General features: G+C 47.6%; 1 protein-coding gene across 3 annotated transcripts; it reads left to right on the top strand.

Moving 5' to 3' along the window:
* On the top strand, positions 1-26,231 carry LOC144163731 (von Hippel-Lindau disease tumor suppressor-like). 3 transcript variants are annotated; one of them, XM_077694472.1, is made up of 5 exons: positions 4-263; positions 647-710; positions 3,096-3,255; positions 16,138-16,309; positions 25,725-26,231. In XM_077694472.1, exons 3-5 carry the CDS (start codon positions 3,106-3,108, stop codon positions 25,931-25,933), a joined length of 531 nt encoding a protein of 176 aa, XP_077550598.1. In that variant the 5' UTR covers positions 4-263; positions 647-710; positions 3,096-3,105; the 3' UTR covers positions 25,934-26,231. The 3 variants fall into 3 exon arrangements, with proteins under 3 accessions (XP_077550603.1, XP_077550598.1, XP_077550607.1); XM_077694481.1 differs by having other exon boundaries at positions 40-263; positions 25,696-26,231; XM_077694477.1 differs by lacking the exon at positions 647-710 and having other exon boundaries at positions 1-263.

Raw genomic sequence — 26,231 nt, 5'->3', positions numbered from 1 at the left:
ATTCTGTAAACAAAAATTGTTCACACGTGGTGTGCGAACTAAAGGTAAAAATTGTTCGCACGCTACGTACCTTAAGAATAACAACGTTTCGCACGATACGTGCGAATAGGGACACCCCGTAAATTTCCGTGTGACAAGTGCAGTGGTACCACCAGTGGTGTGGTGCCAGTGGTACGGGGTAACCCAGGCATGGAATCTGGGTGCTCGTCGTGAGGATGTGGCGAGTGTGACGGTGGCCTGAATTGATTGGAACCGCGTCAAGCGTGAGTTTCAGAGATTCGTCACTGCCTGCGGCAACCACCTAGCATTGACGGTAGAGCCGCAGGCTTTGCTGCAGTTCGGTGGCGCCAAAGTCCTTTCTTACGCTTACGAAGGGACGTTAGCGAACCGTGAAAAGCTGTGGGTTTGAAAAGCTTGTTTTAAAGGCCTTGAAAGTCCTGAAATTCGTACAGAACATTGAGAATTGTTCAATTTTTCATTACAGCAAACATGGAAGTAACATGGAGCTATGTAGAAACTGAGTGAATGTTTTTGCTTTAACCTTTTAAAAATCCCCTTTAACCACTAAAAAAAAGTTCCCGTTTCGTACCGTTAAACTTGGATATAACGAAGTTGACAAAAATTCGCAATTTTTCGTTACATGCAGGTTTCCAGTCACAGCTCGCGCGAATGAAGCAGAAACGAAACCAATACGCTGGACATCAGTGAAGGTGAACTTGAGTTATGTCACAGTGAAAAATGGTGTGATTCGCGCGTGCTGCTTTCCCTCGAACTTATTCACTACACGGCACTCCAAAGAAGAGAGGTCACTTACCCCGTATTTCAACTACATAACTTGTATTTTGACACTTTTCGGTGCCTTAGTTATAACCCATTTCAAGGACCAAACTTAGGCTGAAAGGGCGCCTTTTCGTGAACTTGATGCTCTTTGCCTTACTCAACATTGTTTAGAGGGTGCTAGCTGGGATAATATGCCAGGCGGCCACATTCTTCTTCCTCGCAGGCGGCGACGGCATTTAAAATCACGAGCTTATCTTGAAAAGACAAAACTTTTCATTTCCTGACAGCAGAACTCATCACCGACGAACCGGCACCACAGATAGCAGTGGCGACTCGCGACTACATGCCGACAGGCAGGTCTAGCGCCTAACCGACACCGCACTCACACTGCATCGTGCTTCTCCAGCCGATTTTTCAGAAAAACTGCAATAAACAATGGACCACCAGTTTTGTGGATTCGCTACATCAAGGTTAACCATCACAACGCCTTCGTTAATGGAGGTCGCGAACACGTCGGTTTCAATAGGGCTGGCAATGGGGAATTGAAAAACTTCGTTAAATCCAGGAATTAGTTGCATAGAGGTGCGTTACAACCAGGTTTAACTCTAGTGCAGTGAAAGTGCTGATCCGTCGAACGGTAACAAGTGACGATGAGAAATTGTTGGAGAAGGAAGTGTCGCTGTACATGATCTCAACTTGTTAAAATGTGGGCTTCAGGCGCATTCCTATCTTTTGACGATTTATCACTATTGCATGCCTCCAACCTCCCCTGAACGCCGGTCTTTTTATACCCCTGCTACACTGGCGTCTGAATGTCATCTGAACCAAATGTCATTCGTCTCAAACGCGAAGTTGTGCTGCTCCACTGGGTTTTGAAATGGCATTCGGCTTAAGTGACATTCGAGCCAAATGAGCACCCAGAGAGACATCTGGAGCTCTTGAATGCCATTTCTAGTACTCTTGTGCACAGCGTTCCAAGTCAGCATAAACAAATACAGTACTCATGTACTTAAAACAAACAAAATATTCGTAATTGTGGGACTTCATTTACTTCTCATTCACTTAAATCATTATATCACAATGTAATAATTCCGTGCTCTCAGCACCAGTGTGCGCAAGCGACTAAGCAGTGTGGCGAGACAGCACAAAGAAACCTCCATTGCAGTCCAGAATTAAGCAAAAACTATGCCAAAGCTTAGTTTTTTATGGTTTGATATCATTTTAATGCCAAAGACTGCTGCTAAATTTGATTGTTGCATTATTGTGTAAAAACAGAACTCATCAGCAGCAGTGCTACGCAGCACGGCAAGCAATTTTTAAAGCTTTTAAATGCCATCGAAATTTTAGTGCAGCACGGCATATTTTGAATGGCATTCGACGCCCCTCATTTGAGTCAAATGACATTCCATTCGAATGACATTCGGATGCCAGTGTAGCAGGCGGAAATAACTAACATACAATGTTGTCCTTGAAAATCCACACTAAGAGCATTGAAAGTCCTTTAAAAACTCTTGAATTTCGGTTATTTAAACCAGAATCTCAGAGAGGGTATGTTTCGAATAAAAATCAGTTGTTTGTCTGCGCTGGTCGTTGTGTCTCCGTTTATTGTGCGCAAGGTTACGGTCGTGGATGCAAACCAGCTAGCCTGCATTTCCAGTTTGATTCACCTACTTCTGCTTGAGGGCAAGTGTGTTATGACCGCTGCGAACACAGCCTTCCAGCATGGAAGTCACCTTACGTGGTACAAGACAGGCCCTTCTAAACCCAACTGATTCTCACATTTCGGTTATTTAAGCGAGAATCTAAATGAGAGGCTATTTTGTAACCCGAATAAAAGTGATCGATTTTTTCTTTTTTTTTTTCAAAATAATCTGTGTTGACAGGTTCAATTTCGCAAGCGAGTTGCGTTGTTATTTACTTCAGGCTCTTAAATGAGCAGATATCAGCATGCATGTTAAAAATGTGAAACTGTAGCTGTCAGAAACTTCCAGACAAAGTGTAAATGATGTGAGTAAAACTTTCGCAAAAATTGTGTACAATTAGATGGGGGAAATGTGATGGGGGCATGGAAACCATTTACAGCTGTGTAAGGAAACTTGTCACTGTGCCTCTGCTTGTTGGTGCTTGGTTGGCATTGGTCAAAATACAAAGTTGAATTAGTTATTCGTGGCAACTGACCAAATTCTGCGCCTAAACTTTTTAAAATATGGGCTTTAATGAGCAGGAAACAACTGCCTGCTGTTGTAGGCAGTGCAAGATGTTGGATGTTGGCACCCAAATTCCCAGCACTGAATTGCGGGTGTTGACGCTTGCAGGCGAGCCAACATGGAGCCGCAGCAGTGGCAGCGCCTCTCCGGACCATCATTGTGCCGGTCGTACGTGCGGTTCGTGAACAAGACGTGCCGGCTAGTGGATGTGATCTGGCTCAACTATGAAGGGCTGCGCATCAAGTACAAGAGCCTTGGACCCAACCAGGTATGCGTGCCTAGTGCTGGTGGCAATGGCTAGTGCTGATGTCAGCGGCTAGTGCTGGTGGCAATGGCAAACCCAGTGAGGGTTTGGTGCATATGAATACAGGAGGCATGGGCAAAGCTGCGCTGGCGCCTCCATGGGCTTGAGGACATCATCCGATGGATGCAATTTGTTTCTTCTGGCAGTTGAAAAATACAGCACAAGAACCCGATAAAACATTCCATTACAATTTCGTATTTAATGGCATGTTTCAAGTCGGCTCTTAAAGGCCAACTGCACTCAAATTTCACCTTGGCCAAATTCACTTTGAACCTACAGTACGTACCACAAAACCAACTGGGACATGACTGGTAGCCCCGTGAAATGTGTTGTTAATTAATTAGAGACATTTATAACAGCTCCAGACACTGTACCTGCCGGCAGATCACACAAACAGCCATGGAGTGGAAGTGACAGTGCGGCCGGCCAAGTGCTTTGTTCTTCGGCCAGCCATGAGAACCGGTCAAGCTCCGCTGGGCGCGTTTCTCCAAGGGCTGCTTCGAGGGTGAAGCGTTGCACACAGGTTTGCTCCGGCCTGCCAGCCGCTTGCAGCCGCTTGCTCGCCGGATGCGACGTCACTTCAGCCTGGCCGTAATGGCCATGCTCTTCTCAATTTCGGTTTCAAAATCGACAATTTTGTATGGTTATGAAATACTCATGGATACGGGTATTTCAGCTGTCATATTTTGTATCTTGCAGTCTTTTTGGGCAGACTATACGTAAATAAGGTTTTCAAAAGGTCTAAGTTTCCAGTGCGGTTGGCCTTTAACAAGATGTGCCAGGAAAGCATAGGTTCTTTGGTGTACTCAGTGGCGACTGAAATTTGCCACAGTGCCAGTAATCGGACGAGGGCACTTGCAAAGAGCGTAAAAAAACATGTACTACAGTTGAACCTCGTTATAAGAGACACTGATGTAAGAGACAAATGGGTATAAGAGACACTATTCACCCACATGGTTGGCTGACCTATCTTTCCCATTAAATCGACCTCTTTTATAACAGACATCGGATGTAGAAGATTGGTTATAAGGGACAAGTCATCCTTGAAGTTTAATCAATAATCTCGCTTGTAACAGACATTTTAACTTCAGATACAGTGCTACCAGTCACTAATTGCAGTTGCTTCCATTGTGGAAACACAGGGGGACAACAGACACCTGCAGTCGCTATTTATTAAAACTTCAGCAAACACACAGTGGTTCAGTCAGCTATAAAATGACAATGAGAAGCCCTGCCAGTGGAAATGCAACTGACAGAAGTGGTTGAAGCTTACTGCCATCCATTGAATGAAGCACGATCGCACATGCGGGCTCTCCCACTCGCGTAGCTCCAAATCAAGAAGCACTGCAGATGTTGAGTCCTGCAAGCGTAATGAATAGCCTGAGCACACAGCGGAAGAAGCTGTGTGCTTTGGCTATTCATCAGGCTTGTGAACTCAACATCTACGATTCATCTTCCACAAACAAGGAAAGGAAAAAAAGCTTGCGGAATCGGTTGTAAAAAACAGTGTAAATACAGTCGTGAAGCAAAGTTTCATAAATTCTTGGGCCAAACATACATTAGAATGAATCTTTTGCAACATGCTGTAGCGTTCCTTTGAGCTTATTTTAGTCATACGGGGCTCATATGGAACTAGGGTCTGATTTGTAAGTGAAAACATGGTTCCCTGCTTATAAGAGACATCTCGTATAAGAGACAGAAACTGCTCCCCGGTACGTGTCTCTTATAAAGGGGTTCAACTGTATTCCCAAACAAACACAATGCAATAAAAACACCAACACTACAAACTGAATTACAAAAGGGAGCGATGCAAATCAACGCTAAGCCAAATGTGCACGAAGCTAAAAAAATAATTCCAAAGACAACACAAAGAAGAAGTTCCACCAAATGTTCACCCTGGTGAGGCAGAGCTGTCTGGGCATCGTGCGTTCATGCGACGATGCGGGGTAAGGTGCGACAAGGCAACGGCGATGGCATCACGTGTGCCGGGACGTTCACAAAGAAAACACATCGTTGTCCTCGTTACAACTGGTCTGCTCAGCACCCGCTCACGACAGGGTGCCAGGCAGTGGGAAGTAGGCATCCGGCAACTGGCGGCAGACGATGGGCAGCAGGCAACTGATCGTGCACCTGCCTGCTGTTTAGCACCTGCAAAGCATCCCAGGGTGTGTCAGGAGTAGAATCTCGGCCACAGGATGCTAAGGTGCCAGTTGAACCCCTCATGTGCTTGGGCTTCAAAAGCCTGACAAGCGTCAGGTCTCCCACCTGGACGTAGCACTCCTCGATCCTGCCTCTTCCACTCCTCCTGGTGTTCTCCCATTTCAGCCAGGCCTCCCAGCTCTTTTCTTGTGGCGAGCTTCCGCACGCTGGCGCTGTCCAACATCATCCTCTCGTGTGTCCTGCCTCTTCTTCTTTCTTGGCACTGCCACACTGAAGGCAATCCCTATGCGTTCGCATTTGAGGCATACGCACTCTGCTGGCACGTGTGCATAACGTTGTCATTGTCGTCGCTTTGAACCAACATTGAACCGACACGTACGCCTCACCTTACAACATGCAAACACGAAATGGCTGAAGCTTTCAGTGAGCACGAACACTGCCTCAAAAAAGCAGTGTACCCAACTTCAATGCTGCTGACGACTAACGAAAAAAAAAAAAAAAAAAGAGGAAAAGGGTTGAATTGAAAGAGCACAATCAGAGGGCTAGGAGAAAGAAAGGAGCAAAGAAAATATGAAAATATCAGTAATCCCTTACATGCACGGTCTACTGCACACACTCAAAAAAGTCGCCGCCAAGGATGTGCATGTTGTCGTCCAGCAAAAAACAAAGTGGACATGTTTGCTTGGCGGTGAACAGAAGACTGTAGGGTGAAAGCGTAAGAAGCCAAAATAATAAGTGTTCTATGCATCACATGCAGAAATTTTTGCGATGCCAAAACATGAAGTATACAAAATCTCTTTCACCTTTGGGCCACACCATGATGTAGGTCAGACTAGCAGGTAGATAAATGCAAGTCAGAAAGTGCGCCCATCCAGCTTTAAGGGACGGCGACTTGTGTTTTCCCAAACGAGTATAGTGTTCAACCACCCTGATCAAACTACCAGGAAGGTTGTGGAGGCATGGCAAGTGTCTGGAATGATGGGAGCTTGCGTGAGCCATCCATCTGCTGACTTACCTGAAAAGGAAATTTTAGGTGCTCAATAAAATGAGATAGCGTATCGTGATAGTAGTTGAATATTGTGTTTGTGTGACATGCCGGAATGTGTAGGCATCTACTCATGCGCGGTGGTTACTGAGGGTAATATGTTTAGAATGAAAATCAGTTGTTAGTCTGCGCTGGTCGTTGTTACGTGAGGAACTAACAGATGGCGCCACGCATTCAAACCAGGAGTGTAGACTGCGGGACCCAACCCACGGTGTATTAAAGCCGCCGGCGGGAACAGCCCCCAACACGAGGCCCCACGAGTTTGATTGCTCTCTACCTCCCAGCGGCGCAGCGCGGGGAACCTTGAGCAGATGACGGCATCGAGTTATGCCCGCGCCCTGTCTGCCACTTCACTTTCTCTTCTGTGCTGCAGCCATGTAGTCGCTTGTATACTTTTCCTCTTCCTACTTTATAATAAACCCAGTTAACCCAATATAACCGAAGTCCAGTGTTGTATATCAGAACCCACAACGAAACATGGTCTCAGAAGTGGGGTGTTTCTGAAGTCCAAAATTGCCCTCTGCAAGTCTGAATTGCTTTCTTCAGCTTTCTTTAGCAGCATTTTTGCCGTTTTCACTGCTGATTCTGCCGTGCCATTGGAACGTGGATAGGCTGGGCTCGACGTTTTGTGTTTAAAGCTCTAGCTCTTGGCAAAGTTCTGGAATTCTTCACATGAAAACTGTGGTCCCTTATCTGTGATGAGTACTTGCGGAATTCCATATCTGGCGAAGTGAGCTTTCAATTTCAGAATCACAGAACTCAGAGATTTCAGTTGATCTACTTCCCAGAGGTTGCTGTAATAGTCCACTGTGACTAAAAAGTTCTTGTCCTTGTACTCAAAGATGTCGCATCCCACTCGTTCCCATGGGTAGCTTGGTTGCGGGTGCATAATCAGAGTTTCTCACTGTTGAGAGATAGCATGCTTGATAGCATGCTTTTGGCGTATCTCGCATCTTGAGATGAAGTCTTTCAGTTCTGCATTGAGTCCTGGCCAGAAGACGCTTTCTCGAGCACGTCGCAAGCAGCTTTCTATTTCCATGTGTGATGCATGGAGCTTTTGTTTGATTTCGGCTCGCAGCGACGTCGGGGTGACTAATCGCATTCCCTTGAAGATAATGTCATCCTCAACTGTGAGCTCATTTCTGAAGGTGAAGTACATCCGTATGTCTTGAGGTACTTGTTCTTTTTCCTCCGGCCATCCTGACTGGATTGTCGCTTTCAGTCTTCGCATTGATTCGTCATCTCTTGTTGCATTTCGGATTTTCTCCTGTGTTTCTTTACGCACGGGCAGGTGATTCACGACGTTGATGTTCTCAAGTTCTTCCTCACTGCTGTTGTTCGGCAGAAACGTACGAGACATCGTGTTGGCCAACTGAAGTTCTTTACCTGGTCGGTACTCCATGCTTATGTCGTACCTTTGGGTTTGAAGAGTCATTCCTTGCAGTCGCCGTGGTATACTTGATCGAGTTGTTTCTTGAGAACCGACTGAAGTGGCTTGTGATCAGTGATGATCGTAGTGGCTTTTCCAAAAGAGTACTGATGAAATTGTTTCAGTGAAAAGACGATTGACAGCATCTCCTTCTCAATCTGCGCATAACGGGTTTCTGTTGGTGTCAGCGCACGGCTTGCAAATGACACCGGCTCCCCGTTCTGGAAAAGAGCTGCTCCTAGTCCCGTCTCACTTGCATCACATTGAATTTCCAGTGGTTTGAGCACGTCGTAGTATGCAAGTACTGGTGCTTTGGTCACTGCTTCCTTGGCACTTCGAAATGCCTGTTCTTGTCGTTTTCCGCAGTACCATGGTTCTTCTTTGATCGTAAGCTTTCGCAGTGGTTCCATCACACGCGAGATTCTCGGCAGAAATCTGGCGAGGTAGTTGACCATTCCGCAGAAGCGCTGTACTGCTTGTACATCTGTTGGTCTAGGCATTTCTTGAATTGCTTTGACTTTCTCTGGGTCAACTTTCAGTCCTTCTTTCGTTAACAGGTGTCCCAGGAACACTGTTGTCGACGTCTTCAACTGTGTCTTTTCTTTGTTGAGGCGTATTCCCATTTGCCGGCATCTTTGGAGTACGGTAGTCTTTCCAATTTTCGGTGATGGTCTTTCGCCGCCTCTCTGTCTGTTTCGCCGATCCCGAACACCAGGATGTCGTCTGCGACGCAGATAACTCCACTGAGCCCTTCTTCAAGTACCAGTTGAAGTCTCTTCCGGAAAATTTCACTGCTCACAGCAAGTCCAAAGGGTAGGCGAAGCCATCGATAACGTCCTTGAGGTGTTTGAAAGGTTGTCATGAAGCTTTATTCTTCATCGAGTGAACATTGCCAGAAGCCCTCTTGCAAGTCAAGTTTTGAGAAAACTTTTGCCCTTGCCAGTTCAGGTAGCACATCGTCGAGAATCGGCAGTGTGTGAAGTTCCCTTTCCAGAGCCTCATTCAGTGCCTGTGGGCCGATGCAAATCCTCATTCCGCCGTTCTTCTTTGTTGCCATGACCATTCTGCTCACCCATTGTGTTGGTTCCGAAACTTTCTTGATTACTTCCCCCTGATCCAGGTTCGTCAAGGCTGTGTTCAATTGCGGTTGTATGCTCACAGGAACTCTGCAGCTTGTTATTGCTTTGGGACATGCTTCGGCCTTGGTCACCAAGTGAACTTTTCCAGGAAGTGTTCCTAGAGAGTCTCCAAAAACATCTGGGTATTTCTCCACAATGTGACGTGTGAAGTTTTCTTCTGAAACCTCATCGATTCATGCCACAAGGTTGTAGTTTATTGTTATGAGGCCCATCTCCTCTGCTGTCTTTCCGCCAATCAGCGGTGTGAGGTCTTCCGTAACAACTACAAATTTTACCTTGTGCTTGGTCCCATTCTTTGCTGTAGTTTCGAGTTACGTGGGAGAAAGCAACTGTGACTGAACGGGTGGACGACAGGTCATACAAGGTGAAAATTGGTGACAGCATCCTGCGGAGAAATCGCGTCTTCATTAGAAGTACACCCAAGCCTTCTGATGAGAGCCAGCCGGGATACACCACACCTGACCTGTTTGCGAGTACGTCGAACAACGAAGCTTCGACAAGCCGAGCATCACCCAACTACTTGCCTAAAGAAGTCAACGGATCCATCAGCTCAAACGGAAGAAAATCTGACCAGGGAGGCACTCCGGTCCGACCACGAAGAACTAGAATGCTCCCAAAGAGGTTGCAAGACTTTGTCGTCGGATGACAGCTCTTTCAAAGAAGGAAAGATGTTACGTGAGCAACTAACAGATGGCGCCACGCAGTCAAGCTAGGAGTGTAGACTGTGGGACCCAACCCAATGTGTATGAAAGCCGCCGGCGGGAGCAGCCCCCAACACGAGGCCCCACGAGTTGTATTCCTCTCTACCTCCCAGCGGCAGAGTGCGGTGAACCTTGAGCAGACGACGGCATCGAGTTATGCCCGCGCCCTGTCCGCCACGTCACTTTCTGTTCTGTGCTGCAGCCATGTGGTCGCTTGTATACGCTTTCTCTTCCTACTTTATAATAAACCCAGTTTACCTCATATAACCGAAATCCAGTGTTATGTATCAGAGCCCACAACGAAACAGTCATGTGTCCCCGTTCAGTGTGCGCAAAGTTACCGTCATGAATGTGAACCAGCTAGCCCGCATTTCATGTTCGACTCACGTACATCTAGGTTGAGAGTACCTAGGTGTGTTATGACCACTGCGAACGCAGACGTCCAGCATGGAAGTTCCCTTACGTGGGACAAGACTGCTCTAATGGTGTACAGGCCCTTCTAAGCCTAGCCGCTACTAACAGCTTTCCTCAAGACCAAGACCTGCCCTCCGTTGCAGGCCCCCAGCAGTGAGGAGGGGTCGAGCAGCAGCAGGCTTCCCTCACACGCACTGCTGGTCCAGGGCGCGATTCTCGCAGAGAGACCCTTTGATAAGTGACTTATGGCGGACCGTTTTTTGTGCTGGGATGTGTGCCTTCAGCAGCACCTAGGGACCGTCATGGAGACCCTTGGTGTTGCTAGCAAGCCTCCTTTCGTTGCTGTGCCATGCTCTATGGTATTCAGCACATCATCATAGTGCCCTTCTACTGATCACTTTGGATCTGCCACTATATACAAATTAAGGCTTGATGAGGAAGCTGGTGAGCTCTTGTTGTGACCGGGCGGGGGCACCCGATCCTTTCTCCGTGGCCTCCAACATACGATGGGTAGCGTGTATGATGCGAGCGGCCAGCCGGTGTTGCAGCCGTGAAGAGAAGTCCAGAGCAGTAGGATAACGTAACTGTTTACTTCATGGCGAGAGGTGAGCCGAAGCCAAAAAAACATACAATGCCCTGACGGGCGAGGTTACAATACAGGACACGAGCAGAGCGACCGCATGGATTCGCTGCTCCGACAGGAATGAATATCAGCGCTTGTGCTGCTTCTTTTATACCCAGAAAACGCCCCCAAGAGTAACACGCCACGAAATCACAGACACACACACGCCCAGTCTTTCCAAGATCGCGAGTCATCTTCGCCCCTTGTGGCGTCCGAGAGAGGGGAGAGAGTGTCCTTGAAAGGTGCCGGGGTCGCGCTATCAACTCTGATCGCGCTGATAGGAAACGTCTAAGCCGGGAAGGTCAAGGCAGGTGCCTGAAGGGTGTGGCGCTGGCAGCTGCCGGAAGCACGTGCAAAGCGAGGTGATTGACCCGGCATGGCGAGACACGAAGTACGATTCACCGACACGTGGGTGCACATGGTCGATTCCCACGTGGTCGCTGATGCGGAAAAACACGTGTTGCTGGCCGATTCGTAACAGCTTCTCCGCCGGGGGTCCGAGATCCCGATGGATAAGGGTCTTCAACCGTTGTCCGGAGGGATGCTTTCGCAGGGAAGTGCTCAGCAGACGCTCGACTCCAGGCCTGGGCTGTACGACACCGTGCTGGAGCTTCACAGGGCCGATCACTGGACGAGAAGTGGCTCCCCAAGAACGTCTCTGGATTGGTCAGGCAAGCAACAGAACAACACAGCAAGACACAACCGCATCGCCGGCAAGTGCGAAGACAAATCCACACTGAAGATCTACCAGGCTTTTAGTTGCGAAAAAATACGCTAATAACTATCTACACTAGTTATATTTTAGCCCAGCAGTACTTTAGACAAGGCACAAACCTGAAAGGTGACATTTCGCGAGATTGGAAATGTCCCACACACAAAAAAACGTAATCGTGAAGGCGAAACCTGCTTCAGGAAAAACAAAGGAATTTGAGAAAGTCAGGCGTCTACAGGCCACTTCTCGCGCCGAGAGCTGCGATTTGAGCTCTCGTCAATGCCTTGAGCCTTTCCCTTTCGGTACCGCACTTTAGTTGCAGCCGTTCTCTCAACGCTGCTGTGACCGCGTGACATGACACCGGTCGTCTTGTTCGACAAAGGTCGAGCGCGCGGAGGATCGAGCGGGATTTTCCCCCGTTCATACGTTATGCGCGCACTGCTTCTAGGCGGCGTTCCCTCGGCGCGATGCGAGCTCACGGCTTTGCTCGCTCTGAAACACGTGCCACAATTACGCGCTGATGTTTTTGCTACCTCCTCATTGCTCGCCTTTTTACGAACGCGTTCGGCAAGCAAACGCCGGAACGAGTTTGCGTTCTCCCCTTTAGGCTGGTCGGTTCCCGACTTCGGTGCAGCCACAGGCGACACCGGAACCTCAACTAGCTCAGCCGATGTTGACCTATCATCGGGAGCCTTAGCTGGGAGTGAAACGGGCACAACGAGCCCATTAGACACCTTGCAGTTCCCAACAGTCACTACCTCGTCGTCCCTCGTGCTTTCAGCGACAACCTCGGCACGCGAAGACCGAAGCGTGTTTCCGTTCTCCTTTCTCGCTGCCGGAACTACACTACAACTAGGCTGCCCTGTCTCAAAAGACGGCTCAGCCCGCGTTGCCGGAATCTCTACGAACTCGGCTGGTCTTCGCTCGAATTCGGTTACCTGAGCTGGTGAAAGAACAGAATCGGCTGGCTCAGTGGCGAGATCGTGATTACTCCCAACTGAGCCGTGCAAACCATTCGCTGCCTCGGCAGCAGGCTTTGCCACAACGTAGGTCTCTTCTGAACTGCCGCCGTCCGAAGAAACAACCTCCGTTTCAGCGGACTCGTGTTGCCTTTCGGTAGCCTCATGGTTTACGCACTCCAGCGAAACCTCGCTATCTCGCGAAGTGTTCATGTTCAGACCGGTAGCCGTTCCCAAGGCCTCCCGCGAATTTGAACCACCTGTACACTTTGCCGAGATTTCCGAAACCAACACAGACACATCTCCGCTCTCTCTCTCAGCCACCTCGCCGCGCTGCTGGGCCGCAACCGTCGCCTCCGACTCGCGCTCCCGAGCGTCTGCTGCTCTCTTTTCGTTACCGTGGCCAGTTTCTCTATCCACGACAACGAGGTCTTTTTCAAGCAACAATTCAACGCGCAAGAGTTGAATCTCGTGCTCTAGTGCCTTACCCTCCCGTTGGAGTCTCTCTAGCTCAAGCCTCCTTCTTTCCCGTCGGATTCGCTCGATATCGAGGGCGTACCATCGCATCTTTTCCTCGTGTTCCTGCTTTCGTTTCTGCCTCTCGAACTCCTCACGCTGGCGCTCAGCCTCTGCAGCCTGACGTTTAGCGGTCTCCCTGTCATTGATCGTCTCAATGCACTCGGACAGCTCGTCATCGTCAGCCCCAACAGCGAGTATAGCCTCTATCAGCTCTGGCTTTCTCAGCGCGTCCGTAACATCCAAGCGCAACTCTTTTGCAAGCTCCAACAACTGCGGTTTCTTCAACGCTTCAAATTCATGGCCGGTCTAGAGTACTGCTTTCCCACTGCTCCCAAAATTGTTTTGCGCAAATAACCCACGCGACAAAACACACGCCCTACCAGCTATCCTCAGAAGCCTGGTAAAACTCAGTGAAGAAAAGTCCCGCACTCACCCTTGACCGCCGTGAATTCTGCGAAGTCCGAAGCCGCCTTGACGTCCGTGGTGTTGGGTCTCGCACCGCTGGCTCCAGGTGTCACGAAGTTGTCATCCGACCGCTGCCAACCAGTTGTTGCGACCGTGAAGGACGACTGTAGCCGGGAAGACGTCCAGACGCTGATAGGCTAACGTAACTGTTTACTTCATGGCGAGAGGTGAGCCGAAGCCAAAAAAACATACAATGCCCTGACGGGCGAGGTTACAATACAGGACACGAGCAGAGCGACCGCATGGATTCGCTGCTCCGACAGGAATGAATATCAGCGCTTGTGCTGCTTCTTTTATACCCAGAAAACGCCCCCAAGAGTAACACGCCACGAAATCACAGACACACACACGCCCAGTCTTTCCAAGATCGCGAGTCATCTTCACCCCTTGTGGCGTCCGAGAGAGGGGAGAGAGTGTCCTTGAAAGGTGCCGGGGTCGCGCTATCAACTCTGATCGCGCTGATAGGAAACGTCTAAGCCGGGAAGGTCAAGGCAGGTGCCTGAAGGGTGTGGCGCTGGCAGCTGCCGGAAGCACGTGCAAAGCGAGGTGATTGACCCGGCATGGCGAGACACGAAGTACGATTCACCGACACGTGGGCGCACATGGTCGATTCCCACGTGGTCGCTGATGCGGAAAAACACGTGTTGCTGGCCGATTCGTAACACTCTGCACACTCGAGTGGAGAAAATGCTTGAAATATACATGACTGAAAAGTTTTAATGCAAGCTACAAGTGGAGTTCTTCAAGCAGGCATGTTCTGATGTGCATTATTGACCAGATGTGCATTGTCTAACGGCTGAATTTTTGTCCAGAAGCAGAAGGCATATAAAGGAGCGCGTGTTCCCTATACAGGGGCATGCCACCCTCCTTGTATACCTGTTTGTGTAATATGTTTTTAGTTAAAGGAGCCATGAAGACAAAATACAAGTTGGGCTTATTAGAAAGACTGCTTAGTCCCGATAACAATGATACAAATATCATCGCAATCTTCGAACAAATAACGGAGATATTAAAGAAAACGTGTGAAGCAGTAGCGACCCCCTAGCCAATTTCCCGCAACTTTTCTATGACGTCACGGAACCTTGTTTGCGCGATTGGCAGCCGCCTAAGTGACCTGTCGCGATGACACATGACTCGACGTCTGTAATGGGGCCTCTAGTTTCATTTGACCGCATCACTTGAATGCTAACGTGCAGTTAACGCACTGAAAATTATGTTTTATTGTTGGCCCGTATGACGTCATGCTTGCTCATAACACGTCACTGTGGCTCAAAATTTGAAAGTTTTTAAATACTTCTTGCTTTTTTTTCGTTAAAAAAACATCTTTTGGGGCTGTAATGGAGCTGAGTGAGATACTGAATCCTAGTTCTTTCAAATGAAACGAAGTTGTATTTTCTCTTCATGGCTCCTTTAATGAAACAAACACATAATGTTACCAGGTGCCGCTATATTGGCACACCCACATAATGCAGGAAGTTGAACTACGCTGCTCGATAGTTCTAGGTAGCGTGAAAGACCTCGCACAATAGATTTTTGTGCTAGAAAGTAGCAATTTGATGAAGAAAGTGCGAAGGTATTCGGCGCTTTAAACAATTCATAAATGTTTTTCCAGTGGTTGAAAGCACATGGCGGAGAAGGCAATGTCTCCCTCGCTTGGCAGGGGTGAAACCTGAATGTGGGTTCAAGCAATGCGGGAAAAATTTTCATTCATAATTTACTGCACGTAAGTGTTGTCGTAACCTGGCATATTTGTTGCCCTTTTGATGGTCACATAGTGTATATGGCAGGAATCTTGCATCAATGTCTGGGCACAAAAAAGTGGTAAAAATCCACACGGACAAGCACCATTGTATAGACACGTCAAAAAAAATTTGGAGGGGGTGGAAAGAAAAAAGTAAAACATAAAACAAGTAAAACATGGTGGCATAAAAAGGGACAGAGCAAGTGTGCATTTCCATCCCATTTGGTTGCATGAGCTGCATTTTTCTTCTGTGGTCTTTTTCTTTTTCATGTCTGTCTTGTGTTGTGTAGTGTACACAGCGTGCTTAACCTGCAACAAGGTGCAAGTAAATGAAATGAATTGCTGCTTCGCCTCCTTTTGCAGCTTTGAAGCATGGTTAACGCCCGCTTATTTGCAAGAGCTGGGGTCGCACGTGAGCTTTATCTGTGTGGCCTACGGTGCTTGCTCTGGTAGCAATGCGCAGAAGGGAAATGTGAAGAGGGGAGCCAAAGTGGCAGCAACCTCCGTGCAGCAGTGTGCCCTTTCTTTCAAGTCCCAAGAATGGGTGCGAAATCCATGCACTTTGAGATTGTGGGCGCCTGGAAGTGGCAGATTTGGAGTAAGTCGGCTGCACGTGACGACACACTACGGTGAGAGCAGGCGTAACCTGCTCACAGCCTATTGTGTGCCAAGGATTAATTGGTTGACACCACATGGAATGGCTGGGAGACGGCTATCGCAGAGACACGTGTCTGACCTTGCCAGGTGCTTCGAGGCGTCCCACCCTCTCCGCACAGCACCATGCCTGGTGGGCCGAGTGTGCTGCCAGGATCTGAATAAGGGGAATGTTTGGCCTGCTTGCCTCATGACCCAAGCAGTGCACGGCTCGACCTGTGGCGCTTACGCACAACAGTCAGTTGAGCCCCCCCAGGTGCAGCGTTTTGTGCCCTGTTGTGCCCAGGTGTTTGACGTGGACACCTTTGTGAACCACCCGTGGATCTTCCGGGACTCGGTGACGCGGGACCACCTGGTGGTTGGGCACCAGGAGGTGTTCCACCCGCCCAGGCCGACACGCGTTGGCCCCGATGGCCGGCCCGAGTACACACGCAAGGTGTTCCTCATCACAGTGCCAGGTCAGTGTGCCAGTTGTGCAGGCAACAAGCGGCCGAGCCAGGAGGGGCAGCCATGGGAATCTCCTCACAGCACGGCCCGCCGCTCGTGTGGTCCGTGCTTGTAGCACTGATTCAATAACGGGGGTGCACAAACTGTGCCTGCAACTGGCCACTGGCCAGTTGCAGGCACTCTTTCACGGCAGCTTTGGGAATAGCCCTCAGTGGCTGCTGCATCTGCAGGAGCATTTCACAGATCGTTCCTCCTGTGCTTCCCGCACTCGTCGGCCCCATTAACCACCTCGGCCCTTTTTCTGCCTCCTCAGGGCAGGAGCTTGTCCCAATTTCCGCAGTAACCCTGAGGGAGTGGGGGCAGAATATGGAAGTGTGTGCTGTCCGATCCTTTCAGCGAGTGCTTGCATTGTTGGGGTCTCCCCACCTGAGTTGAGTGCCTGCATGCGCTGCCTCACAAGGCCCAAGTCATCCGACACCACATTGTGAGGGAGTAATTGGCCCTTTGTGTAAACTTCTTTGCATTTTATACTGCCATTATGTTGAAACGGCAGAATGTATTGAGGCCAAGCACATATAGTGTTCAGTGGCCTTGAGGTTTTGTTACGTTTAGAAAGATTTTCATTCTATTGAAGCCTGCTAATCAAGGTTTAACTGCGCAGATAGGTTAAGGGAAAGAACCGCCAAATCAGGTGCCTTCATTCGTCAGAAACGGCTGCACAAACATTATGGTCTCGTCAGACTAGCTCAAGAACATAGCCCCCATTTTTATGGTGACTTAAGGTGCACTTCCTATCGTTAAGGAATATAGGTAACTACTGGGGGTGTGTGAATAATTATTTTTGCTTTCCAAGCAAATGATGGCTTTGTTCGATAGTAGTGAATCGAAGAAAATATTGAGCCATGTTCTATAAGACAACTAAAATTTTCAATTTCTGAGGAATGTTTCAGTAACTGACTAACCTGAAGCACAATAAAAGGCTTGCGTAAAAGGTGTGGGAAACTTTTCATGTGGAATTAAACAAGCACCAAAAATCTCTCCTGCTGCTCTTAGCTGTATTGATATCAGATTAGATGGGAGAAGTGTTCACTTCTGGCGACTTGAACCACAAGTTCTCTGGTGCGCTGGTGTAACTTTTTTTTTTTTCACAAGTCTGTTGATTAGCGCAGTTCCCTTAAGATCAAGAAATGTAGATGGATTTTGTGAAAAAAAGAAGAAAAGCTGCATGGCAAGGCTTGAAAAATGAGCCCGATTCATGACCCCTTCATGCTGTGGTGGTATTGTCCCCGCTTGCACTGGCTTCTGCCGCTCCCAGTACTCGTAATTGGTTTTAAAAGAGCACTTACACCGCATATATGATATATGTCTTTGCGCACATCCAGGAGAATCCTGAATGTGGGTTGTCAGAAGGGCATTTCATGCCAAATATAATCATGTCAAAAGAGTTGACGCTAAATTGGCACAAGTGCATGAGGACAAACGTGCATGGCGAATCAGCTTCGCGAGTGCCGCAGTGTCAGTGCTAACTTGGCAAAAAAGCTTTATCTTGGTGTCTAGGGACATGAAGCTAGACAAGTTTGTTTTTTTATGGCCCATATAAAAAGAAGAGAAATCATTTGCGCGTGATTTGATCAAAAAACCTGGGACTCGACTGGGGGCTATGATAGTACAGTTAACTCGATCTAACAAAGTCACCGAGAACTGCGAATTATTCTGTTAAATTGAGAACTTCGTAAAATTGGGACTGCCATTTTACAAGCAGTTGATTTCATAAATTCGATATCTAGAGGGAGGCACATCTCAGAAGCTAAAATGAAATTAAAATTGTGGCAGCCGCGGCACTCACCTGCCGATAATTCAACAATGGGGCAGAAGTCCGCGGGGAAAATTATAACAGTAAAATGCTCGCGGTTGTGGGGTAAATGAATTTATTTCCTGGTAAAAATGTCTGGATTTCCACCTGTGTGCGCTTCGCCAGAATTGGGTGAACAGACTTTTCGTAGCATGCAAACACGTTCAACGCATCTTTGGTTCCTTGGTGAGGAGCCCCAGCAAAGCGCCTGAGCAAGTCAATAGCGTCCATCACCTGGCCTGGAGCGGGCATGGGAGCTTCAGCAGTTTCTGGGTCTTCAGCATCCTCTGACACCTCTTGTGTGCCGGAAACTAGCTGTACGATTTCTTCATCGTTCAAAACCTCTGTCGTGTCGGTGCCTGCATTTGCAACGGGGCTCAGATAATCGTGGAAGCTCAGATCTGCTGCTGCCTCATTAAGCCGACGAAGCTGTTCCCAGGAACTGGGCAGGATTTCTTCTTTGTACTCATGTTGAGGACTTGCGGAACTTGAAATACTTCGTTAAATCGGAAATGGCGCTGAATCTATTTGAATTCATAAAAGCATGGAGCCGTATGGGTACCTGTGTGGGAACCCGAGTTTGTTCGTTAGATGGGGAAATTTGTAAGATCCAGTTTCGTTAGATCGAGTTTTGACTGTACAGAGCTGGGCTTTCTTATCTAGACTGGGGCAGCTTGAGCCCGACCGTGTTATAGAGGAACAGGAGGGCAGAGTTGGCCCCATGCGGTGAGATAAGAGGCACGGCCCAACAGCACCTATTTTCTCTTGCCATTAGCCACTGGAGCAGTGCGGGAAAGCCCATCGCCAGCAGTGGGGAGCGCCAGTGCATGTTTTCGAACTTTGAAGTAGAGTCAAACCCCGTGATAACGAATTCCAGGAGTACAAAATTCTCACAGCAACAAAATATTTTTCGATCCCCAGTGAGCGTTTATAGAAGCTCATGTATTTTATATCTCTCGGCAACGAAATATTTTTGGGCAACGATCCCGCATTAACGAAATTCTCTCCAAGTTTGGTCTACGCACTGGTGCTTCTATGCTGACGTGTTCGTTCATAACTTTTGTTGTTAACCCCACCATTTTTACCACTATAAAAAGAATGCGCACTAAATTTAAGCACAAACAGTGCGTTCTACAAGATCAAAGTGATGAAAACAGCATGATGGATGGGACACGCGAAAGGGGGAAAGATACAGCGCGAGTGTTTGTACCCCTTTTGTCATGTCGCGTCTGTCGTGCTGTTTTCATCGCTTCAATTATGTACCAACTAGCCCAAGTTTCACCACTTTTTTTGTCCTGGAAGCTTATAACCCTTGTTTAATTTGCGTTGGATTTTGTCAGCCTCAACCAATCACAATGAGCTGCCCATAATACGTCACAAGTTGAGTGTGGAAAAGTAGCTAGGCTGTTGCAGGTCTTTTCTGATGTAGCTTGTTTTAATTACATTTGCATTTAAAAGTGGCTTCAGTGCTTTTCTAACCAGACAATCTTTCAAATGAACCAAACTTATGTTTTGTATTCATGACCCCTTTAAGGGCCTGGATAAAAAATAAAAGGTGTGTTTATTTGAACCAGTCTGTGGAATACAGACATGAACAGAAGTTTCACAAGTTCACTTCAATTTTCCTTTAAAGGTGAGGTTTAAACTTTTAATTATATATTGAGTGCTCAAGGAATCTGAACATTCCAGCTATTTTGAAGCTGTCATTTTTTGCTGTCAGTTTTTGAGGTCAGCGTGCAAATGAACAGCATGCATCCCTGTGCAGTGCTGGAAATTCCTTGAATTTATAGCGGAGACATCAGGCAAGGGATGAGGAGAGGATTAAACGTGGGAATTAACCTCCAGTAACATTTATTTCAGGGCAATGCAAATGTATGCATAATTTGAGCTGATGAAAATAAAAGAAAGAAACAATGCTGTTGTTACGCTCAGGAGCTTGCATCAAAGAACCCCGCAACACTTTCTTCAACTTTTTCAAACTCTAAAATGCTTTCGGAACATAGACAACAAGTGCAGAAAGTGCATAGAATAGGGTCCCGCAAAGAATTTCACGCGAAAATTACTGCTCTATGCCCATCAGATAACTTCTAAACTTGCTCAAAAGATTTTCCCCTCTTTCCCAGTGTTGGCGTCGTTTGTGCGCTCGAATGACGTCATTTGAGCCATATCGCGGGTATTGGCCAGCCTCCATTCAGTTGCAGCAGTGAACACATTCAATAGCCATGTTAAAGAAATTTGCAACAAGCACAAAGCAGAAACTGGAAGGTGAATCCGCTGCAGCTAGCAAATCACTGAGTGCTACGCTGCTTCCAGGCACGAAGGAAAAAGTGAAAGCGTTTGTCGGCAGTGTTGCAGGTGCCTTTTAATGCAGGAATATCAGCTCCTTGTCGGAAAGCCCGACACGGTGCTTGCACAGGCAGCACCTGAGTTGGTCTTTGTTCTTGTCGAGGGTGATGAAATGTTGAAACTTTGGCTTGCAGGGCACTAGCCACAGTGTACATCCAGAAAACCACCCTGTCTGTGTGCTGCAGTAAGCTAGGCAAGCTTGTGGTTACTGCCAGAATGCACTGGCTGCCTTCTGCAGAGCATGTGCAGCTGGAGGACGAAAAAGTTTAGGGCCAGCAGCACATTCTGATGATGTGGTTGCACTGGTCGACACCTCCTAGATAAGGAAGCCCATGCACTGCTTTGCACATCCACTTTTTTCATTATTTTATCATCCTTTAGCGACATGAGGTCACTCAGAAGGACACTGAGTGAGCCAAGGTTTGGCTTCTGTGGTGCCCTGAGGAAGTGTTCCTCTGAGTACTGAGGTTGCCAACATTACGCAGCACTTTGTCCCCATGCTCTCACCAGAACCCGTATTGAAATTTAGGCATGAAGTCTCCTTGAAATTCAAATGCCCTGCCTGACATACAGGTTAAAATGGAGCATTTGCGCCCTTTGTGGGCAGTGTGTGCAAACGTGCACATTTTTGGAACAGGTGTTCCCATTGTAAAACTGACATGTTGTCAGCATGGAGATCAGAGCTCATGCGCAAAGGGGAGAGTCACCAGCAGTAGTAGGTGTGGTTTGAGGGAGCTCCTGTGGGAATTTTTCATGCTTTGCATTCTGTGCGCCTAGTTTATTTTCTAGAAATTCAGTGAAAATTCGTGGCACTTGTGCACGTTTTTTTTGTTGTTCTTAATAAGGAGAAGTTAAAACTATAGTTTGTTATACTTAATTATATCTAAGAAAGCCAAGTGAAAAATGGACCCACATATAATACAAGGTGAAAAGCACAAGGTTTGTTCAAGGCACGAGTGCCATTTGACCGTAGCACGTTGTCCACCTGACGTCATTGCCAGCAGTTGGACGTGCCTTGGAGGCAAAATCCTCTCGACATTCTTAGGAGTTACGATCTCTGGAAGATAGCAGTAACCATACACAGGGCACCTACCTTTCCGTGCTGTGACACTAGACCAAAATTGCTGGGAAGTTGGGATGCGATATATGGCTTTGTTTAAGGCAAACTCCTTTTTAAAGGGACCATGAAGACAAAAGCAATTGTTTTGTTTTAAAAAGCTAGCCTTTGATAACTCGCTCAGCCTCATTCCATCCACAACAGATGTTTCTTTAAAAGAAAAGACGCAGGAAATATTGACAGACCTCAAAATTTTATGTTACAGGAGCGTAATATGGCCCACGCTAGAAACATAGTTATCAGCGTGTTTAACTGCACATTAGCATTCAAGTGGTACGGTAAAACTGGACTGGATGCACCACCACAATCGCCCAGTCCTGTTTCTTGGTGGCGACTTAGGTCGGCGGCAGCCAGTGGCACAAACATTCGGTGACGTTATATAGAAATCGCCGGAAAGTGGCTGGGGAGGCACCACTGCTTTGTGCGATTTCTTCAACATCCCTGTTATTTATTTGCACCTTACTATAAAATCGAAGTCGTTGTTATTGGGGCTAAGCTCTATTTTTAATGAACCAAGCTTGTATTTTGTCTTCATGGCCCCTAGAAGTTATACAAATTCTGAAACGAGAAGTTTACATGGGTAAGACCTTTCCAAACCAGTCTGATGCCATACCTCCTACTTGTCGACAATGTCGAGCAAAAAGAAAACATGGGAGACAGAACATTGATGCACAACTGGTGCTAGCAGTGTTCTTTTAATTGAAAATGGATGTGTCCTTGATTTTTGTGGTAGCCAATAGGCGCTGAAAACGATGTTCTGACCCAAAAATGCTAAAAGGGCCAAGCCTAGACCTCGTGGCGGCATTCGAAGACGTCTGACAGTAATGAAAGATGGTGCGTGAGCAGTAGAGATGGTGCGTGAGCAGTAGAACGCAAGAAAATTGAATTGGGTTGAGCAGACACCCACCATGTTTATCGTGGGAGGAGCAAAGCGGAAAGGGAAGGGTGGGGGAGGGGAGAGTGGAATTTACGTGTGTGTTGGGACAGCAGAAGACTGTATTGTCTTTTGACGACATTTGCATCAAAGTGTGCAGATGTGTGGCCAGTTTTTTAAACCTTTATGCTTTAAGCGAAATGAATGAAATTTAGACAGACGCTGCTTGTGGTTTTCTAAAATCACTGTTGACTTTGCTGTAACATGCTCAACATTTTCTTTGTTTGCTGAAAGCTGTATTAGCTGCAGAAATGTCTAGCAGCTCATATCTCCCGAATAAATATTGAAGTGGGGAAAAAGACCTCTGTACTTTAAGTATGTTTAAAAAAAATGGCAGCATCTCCACTCCGTGTATGATGGCGAGGGTGCGGAGTACGGGGACTGGAAATGACGTCTAAGTTGCACCCCGAGTGACATCCGATTTGCGCCCCGACCGCCATTCGATTTCAGCAGTGAGTTGCACCTTGATTATTCCCTAAATGAAACTGCAACTCACGGCTCAAATCGAATTTCGCTTGATTTTCGCTCGATAGTGCTGGGTGCACGGATGGACGGGGATGGACATTGAAAGGTCCTAAGGTACTCCGCACCGTTACAGGCGAGGGAGTAAGCCATTTGGCTCTCAGGTACTAACTCATGGTCGTAGCCCAATGGGTAAGACGACTGACACTAACTCTGCTTGGTCTACGAGACACAGGCTTGAATCTTGCCGGTGCCTGTGTGATTTTTTTGCGTTTGTAAATGCTATGCGCATGGACGCGAACGGACATTGTGCGGTCCTAAGGTGCTCCGCACCTAATAGGACACACCGGACGTATTGAATTTTTTATGAATGTAATTATGACAGAATTAACCCTTTGATGCCCAATGTTGTAGCAACTCAGACAATTTTTTTTTCTTGCACTTCCTGGTTTTTTCGACATTTAATACCATCTGTTTACAAAGGTTCCCGGACTTTCAAAATTAAAGGGACACTGAAGTGATTTGTAAACATTGCAAGATTACGAGTGAAAATTGTAGCCCGAGTCCCTAGGCCCTGTTTCGACCACTCTGAGTGCGTTTACGCGAATTAATTTAGTGGAAAAATCAATTCGAAAATGCTGTCCTCCTATCTGCACCCTCGCCCATTTTCTGTGTCGTTTTCGTGTGACGTCAGGAGGAGATGAGCTGACAATTGGCTGCGCTACTGCACAGCTCGCCAACCTTCCGACAAAGTCAGTCGGCCCAGCGTTTCGCCCGCCAGCTGCCGACGGGTCGTCGCAATTCACTCGCTCAGTTGAAACGAAACCAGGACACGTTTGCGAATGGAAGAATGTGCCTTTCTTTACTTTCTTAGTTTGTACTCTGCATCTAGCTCCAAGTCAAGGTCGCTTCATACAAGCACTGCACAAGCGCACATGCGACGCTTTGCTGACTGGTACGCCAGTAGGAAAATCTAAGGCCACTTGAAGGTGGGAGAACAGTCAGCGAAGTAAGTGGGTACTAAGGAAATAAAATCAACTGATACTTTTACCATACAGCATAAAACTAGGGTGCAGGAAGCACTTTTTTTGCGCTGGGCAAACAAGCACAGCGGTCAGCAGCACGACTACGCATCTGCGAACGCTTTTCCATTTAAGAAATGCAATTGCTAGACGTGAGATATTCTGGAAACTTGGGGGACACTTACTGCACGAGCGCAATACAACAAATAGTCACCTAAGCTGCTTGAAATGCTAAAACTTAATAAAAGTGTAAACTGGTTATACATTATATATCTTGTATTTCCACAGTTAGCAGCGCTCGCCCGTGGCTGAGTGGTCTGGAGCGCTAGGTATGTTAGTGCAAGTGTTTTGCAAGTCAGGAGTTCAAATCCCCAAGGGTACATTCTTGTTTTTTTTTTGTTTTTTTTTTTTTATAGGTTGACTTTTTCGTTTTTGGTTGATGTTTTCTGTACTGAGTTCACCTTTTTTTGGGCAGTAACGTTCACTGCTCCACGAACTAGTTCACAGAACGCGCGCAGGCTGGCACTGGCGTGCTAGCGAGATCTCGTTGGCGTGCTGTTGCCATAAGCACCGACGGCTTGCGGGCAGTGGGCACAGGCCAGAACCAACAGACCCTTGGCCTGGTGCGAACACGCTTTTTACGATACAGGCATGAGTGAGGCAAGCTCCAAATATGGGGGAAAAGCGCATGGCATTTGAGCATCTGCGGGGACGCGGAGGGCGTTCATCCACTGCGTAGGCTTCAGCTAGTGATTTCTACGATTCGAAGCCATCCTTTTACGGCCGACAACATGGCAGAAGCGCGGTGCGACGATTACTGAGATATCGAGACGGCCCATCCAACTATGCCGTCGGATGTCAAGCATGTTGTTTTACAGAACCGAAACCGAAACTTGTTTGAATGCTAACCTTGGCCATCGTCCAATCATGGTGCGTCTCCTCCCGTCGTCACAGCCTTTAGTTGGTGCAGCCGCCGCAAACCGCGCATGGTAGTTTTTCTTCTTTCGCGCTCTGTAATATACTTACTGACTTGTCAACCTCATAAACGATGAAAAGTGCGCTAATTTGAGCCAGTCTACGCAGTGCAAGCAAAAACAAGAGCTTGACAAATTCGCTTCAGTGTCCCTTTTAAATGAAGAGAAGGAAGCCCGTACTTCCATGTGCTAAAAAAAAGTCTTGTTTATGTGTGTCAACTCGCATCGAGCCCGATGGTCCAATGGGCTAGTGACGGGTAAGCGAAATTGTGAAATTTCGTTGTTATTACAAATGATAGCATTACAAACTTTGCGTTATTGTCTTCAATTGAACCATAAATTATGCTGATCAGGTAGGTAGGTTTCTTCTTCAACTAATGTATGGGCAGCCACTGCCGAGTGTTTCCGATTTCCCAGTGGATCATTGTGTCCATCGTAATGAACCAAATTTTTTTCTAACTTCATATTTGTGATGTCGGAAATTCTTTTAGATCATAAAAATGTTTTCAAAATCTTAATCTAAAATCTGAAGGTTTGGGCATCAAAGGGTTAAGTCACAATAGGGAGAAATTTTGAATTCGAGCTGTGGTGGCAGAGCTGAACCTGTCGTCCTCCCTGCCTAGCGGGGCGTGGTGCTTCTATTCTTGGAGTGGTGACTGAGAGTGCGCTGCCTCACTCCTCTCTGTGCAGTGTACTCGCTGAAGGAGAACTGCTTCCAGGAGATCCGGCGCTGCATTGTGTCCCCCGAGGCCATCTACCAGACGGAGATTCCCCGAGCCCTGCAGAAGGAGTACCTCGTCTACTTGCAGCAGGAGTGAGGCCTCCTGCTCGAGCTGCTGTTCCGCACAAGTGTCGCCCGGGTTGCGCCCCCCGGCTGTTTGAGTGCAAGTGGGCAGCAAGCATTCTGCTCGGCCCAGCACCCAACTAGAGCACCTCCTAACCACTTGCAAGTGCTACTCCAAGCTGGAGCGAACCAGGGGCTCATGACCAGGGCTCTCTTCCACTTGGCACACCAAGTGAGCCACGTGTGCAGGAGGCTTGGGTGCTGGCCACCCAGCTGATGCGTTTGTGAGCAGTCTTCGTGGGCTGGCTGCTCCAAGAATGACGGGACAAAGCAGAAGAAACGCACAACACAGACACTGGTTACAAAGTGCCAACACGCCGTTTTGCCCCGCAACGAACTCGTGGCAGGAAAGTGTACAAATGTGATGCAGCATGCGAGAATA

The sequence above is a fragment of the Haemaphysalis longicornis genome, unplaced genomic scaffold, assembly GCF_048455015.1.
Source record: "Haemaphysalis longicornis isolate Haplotype H1 unplaced genomic scaffold, Haemaphysalis longicornis Haplotype H1 scaffold_1, whole genome shotgun sequence".
In the NCBI taxonomy this organism is placed as follows: Eukaryota; Metazoa; Arthropoda; class Arachnida; order Ixodida; family Ixodidae; genus Haemaphysalis; species Haemaphysalis longicornis.
This window is presented reverse-complemented; position numbering and strand designations above follow the sequence as displayed.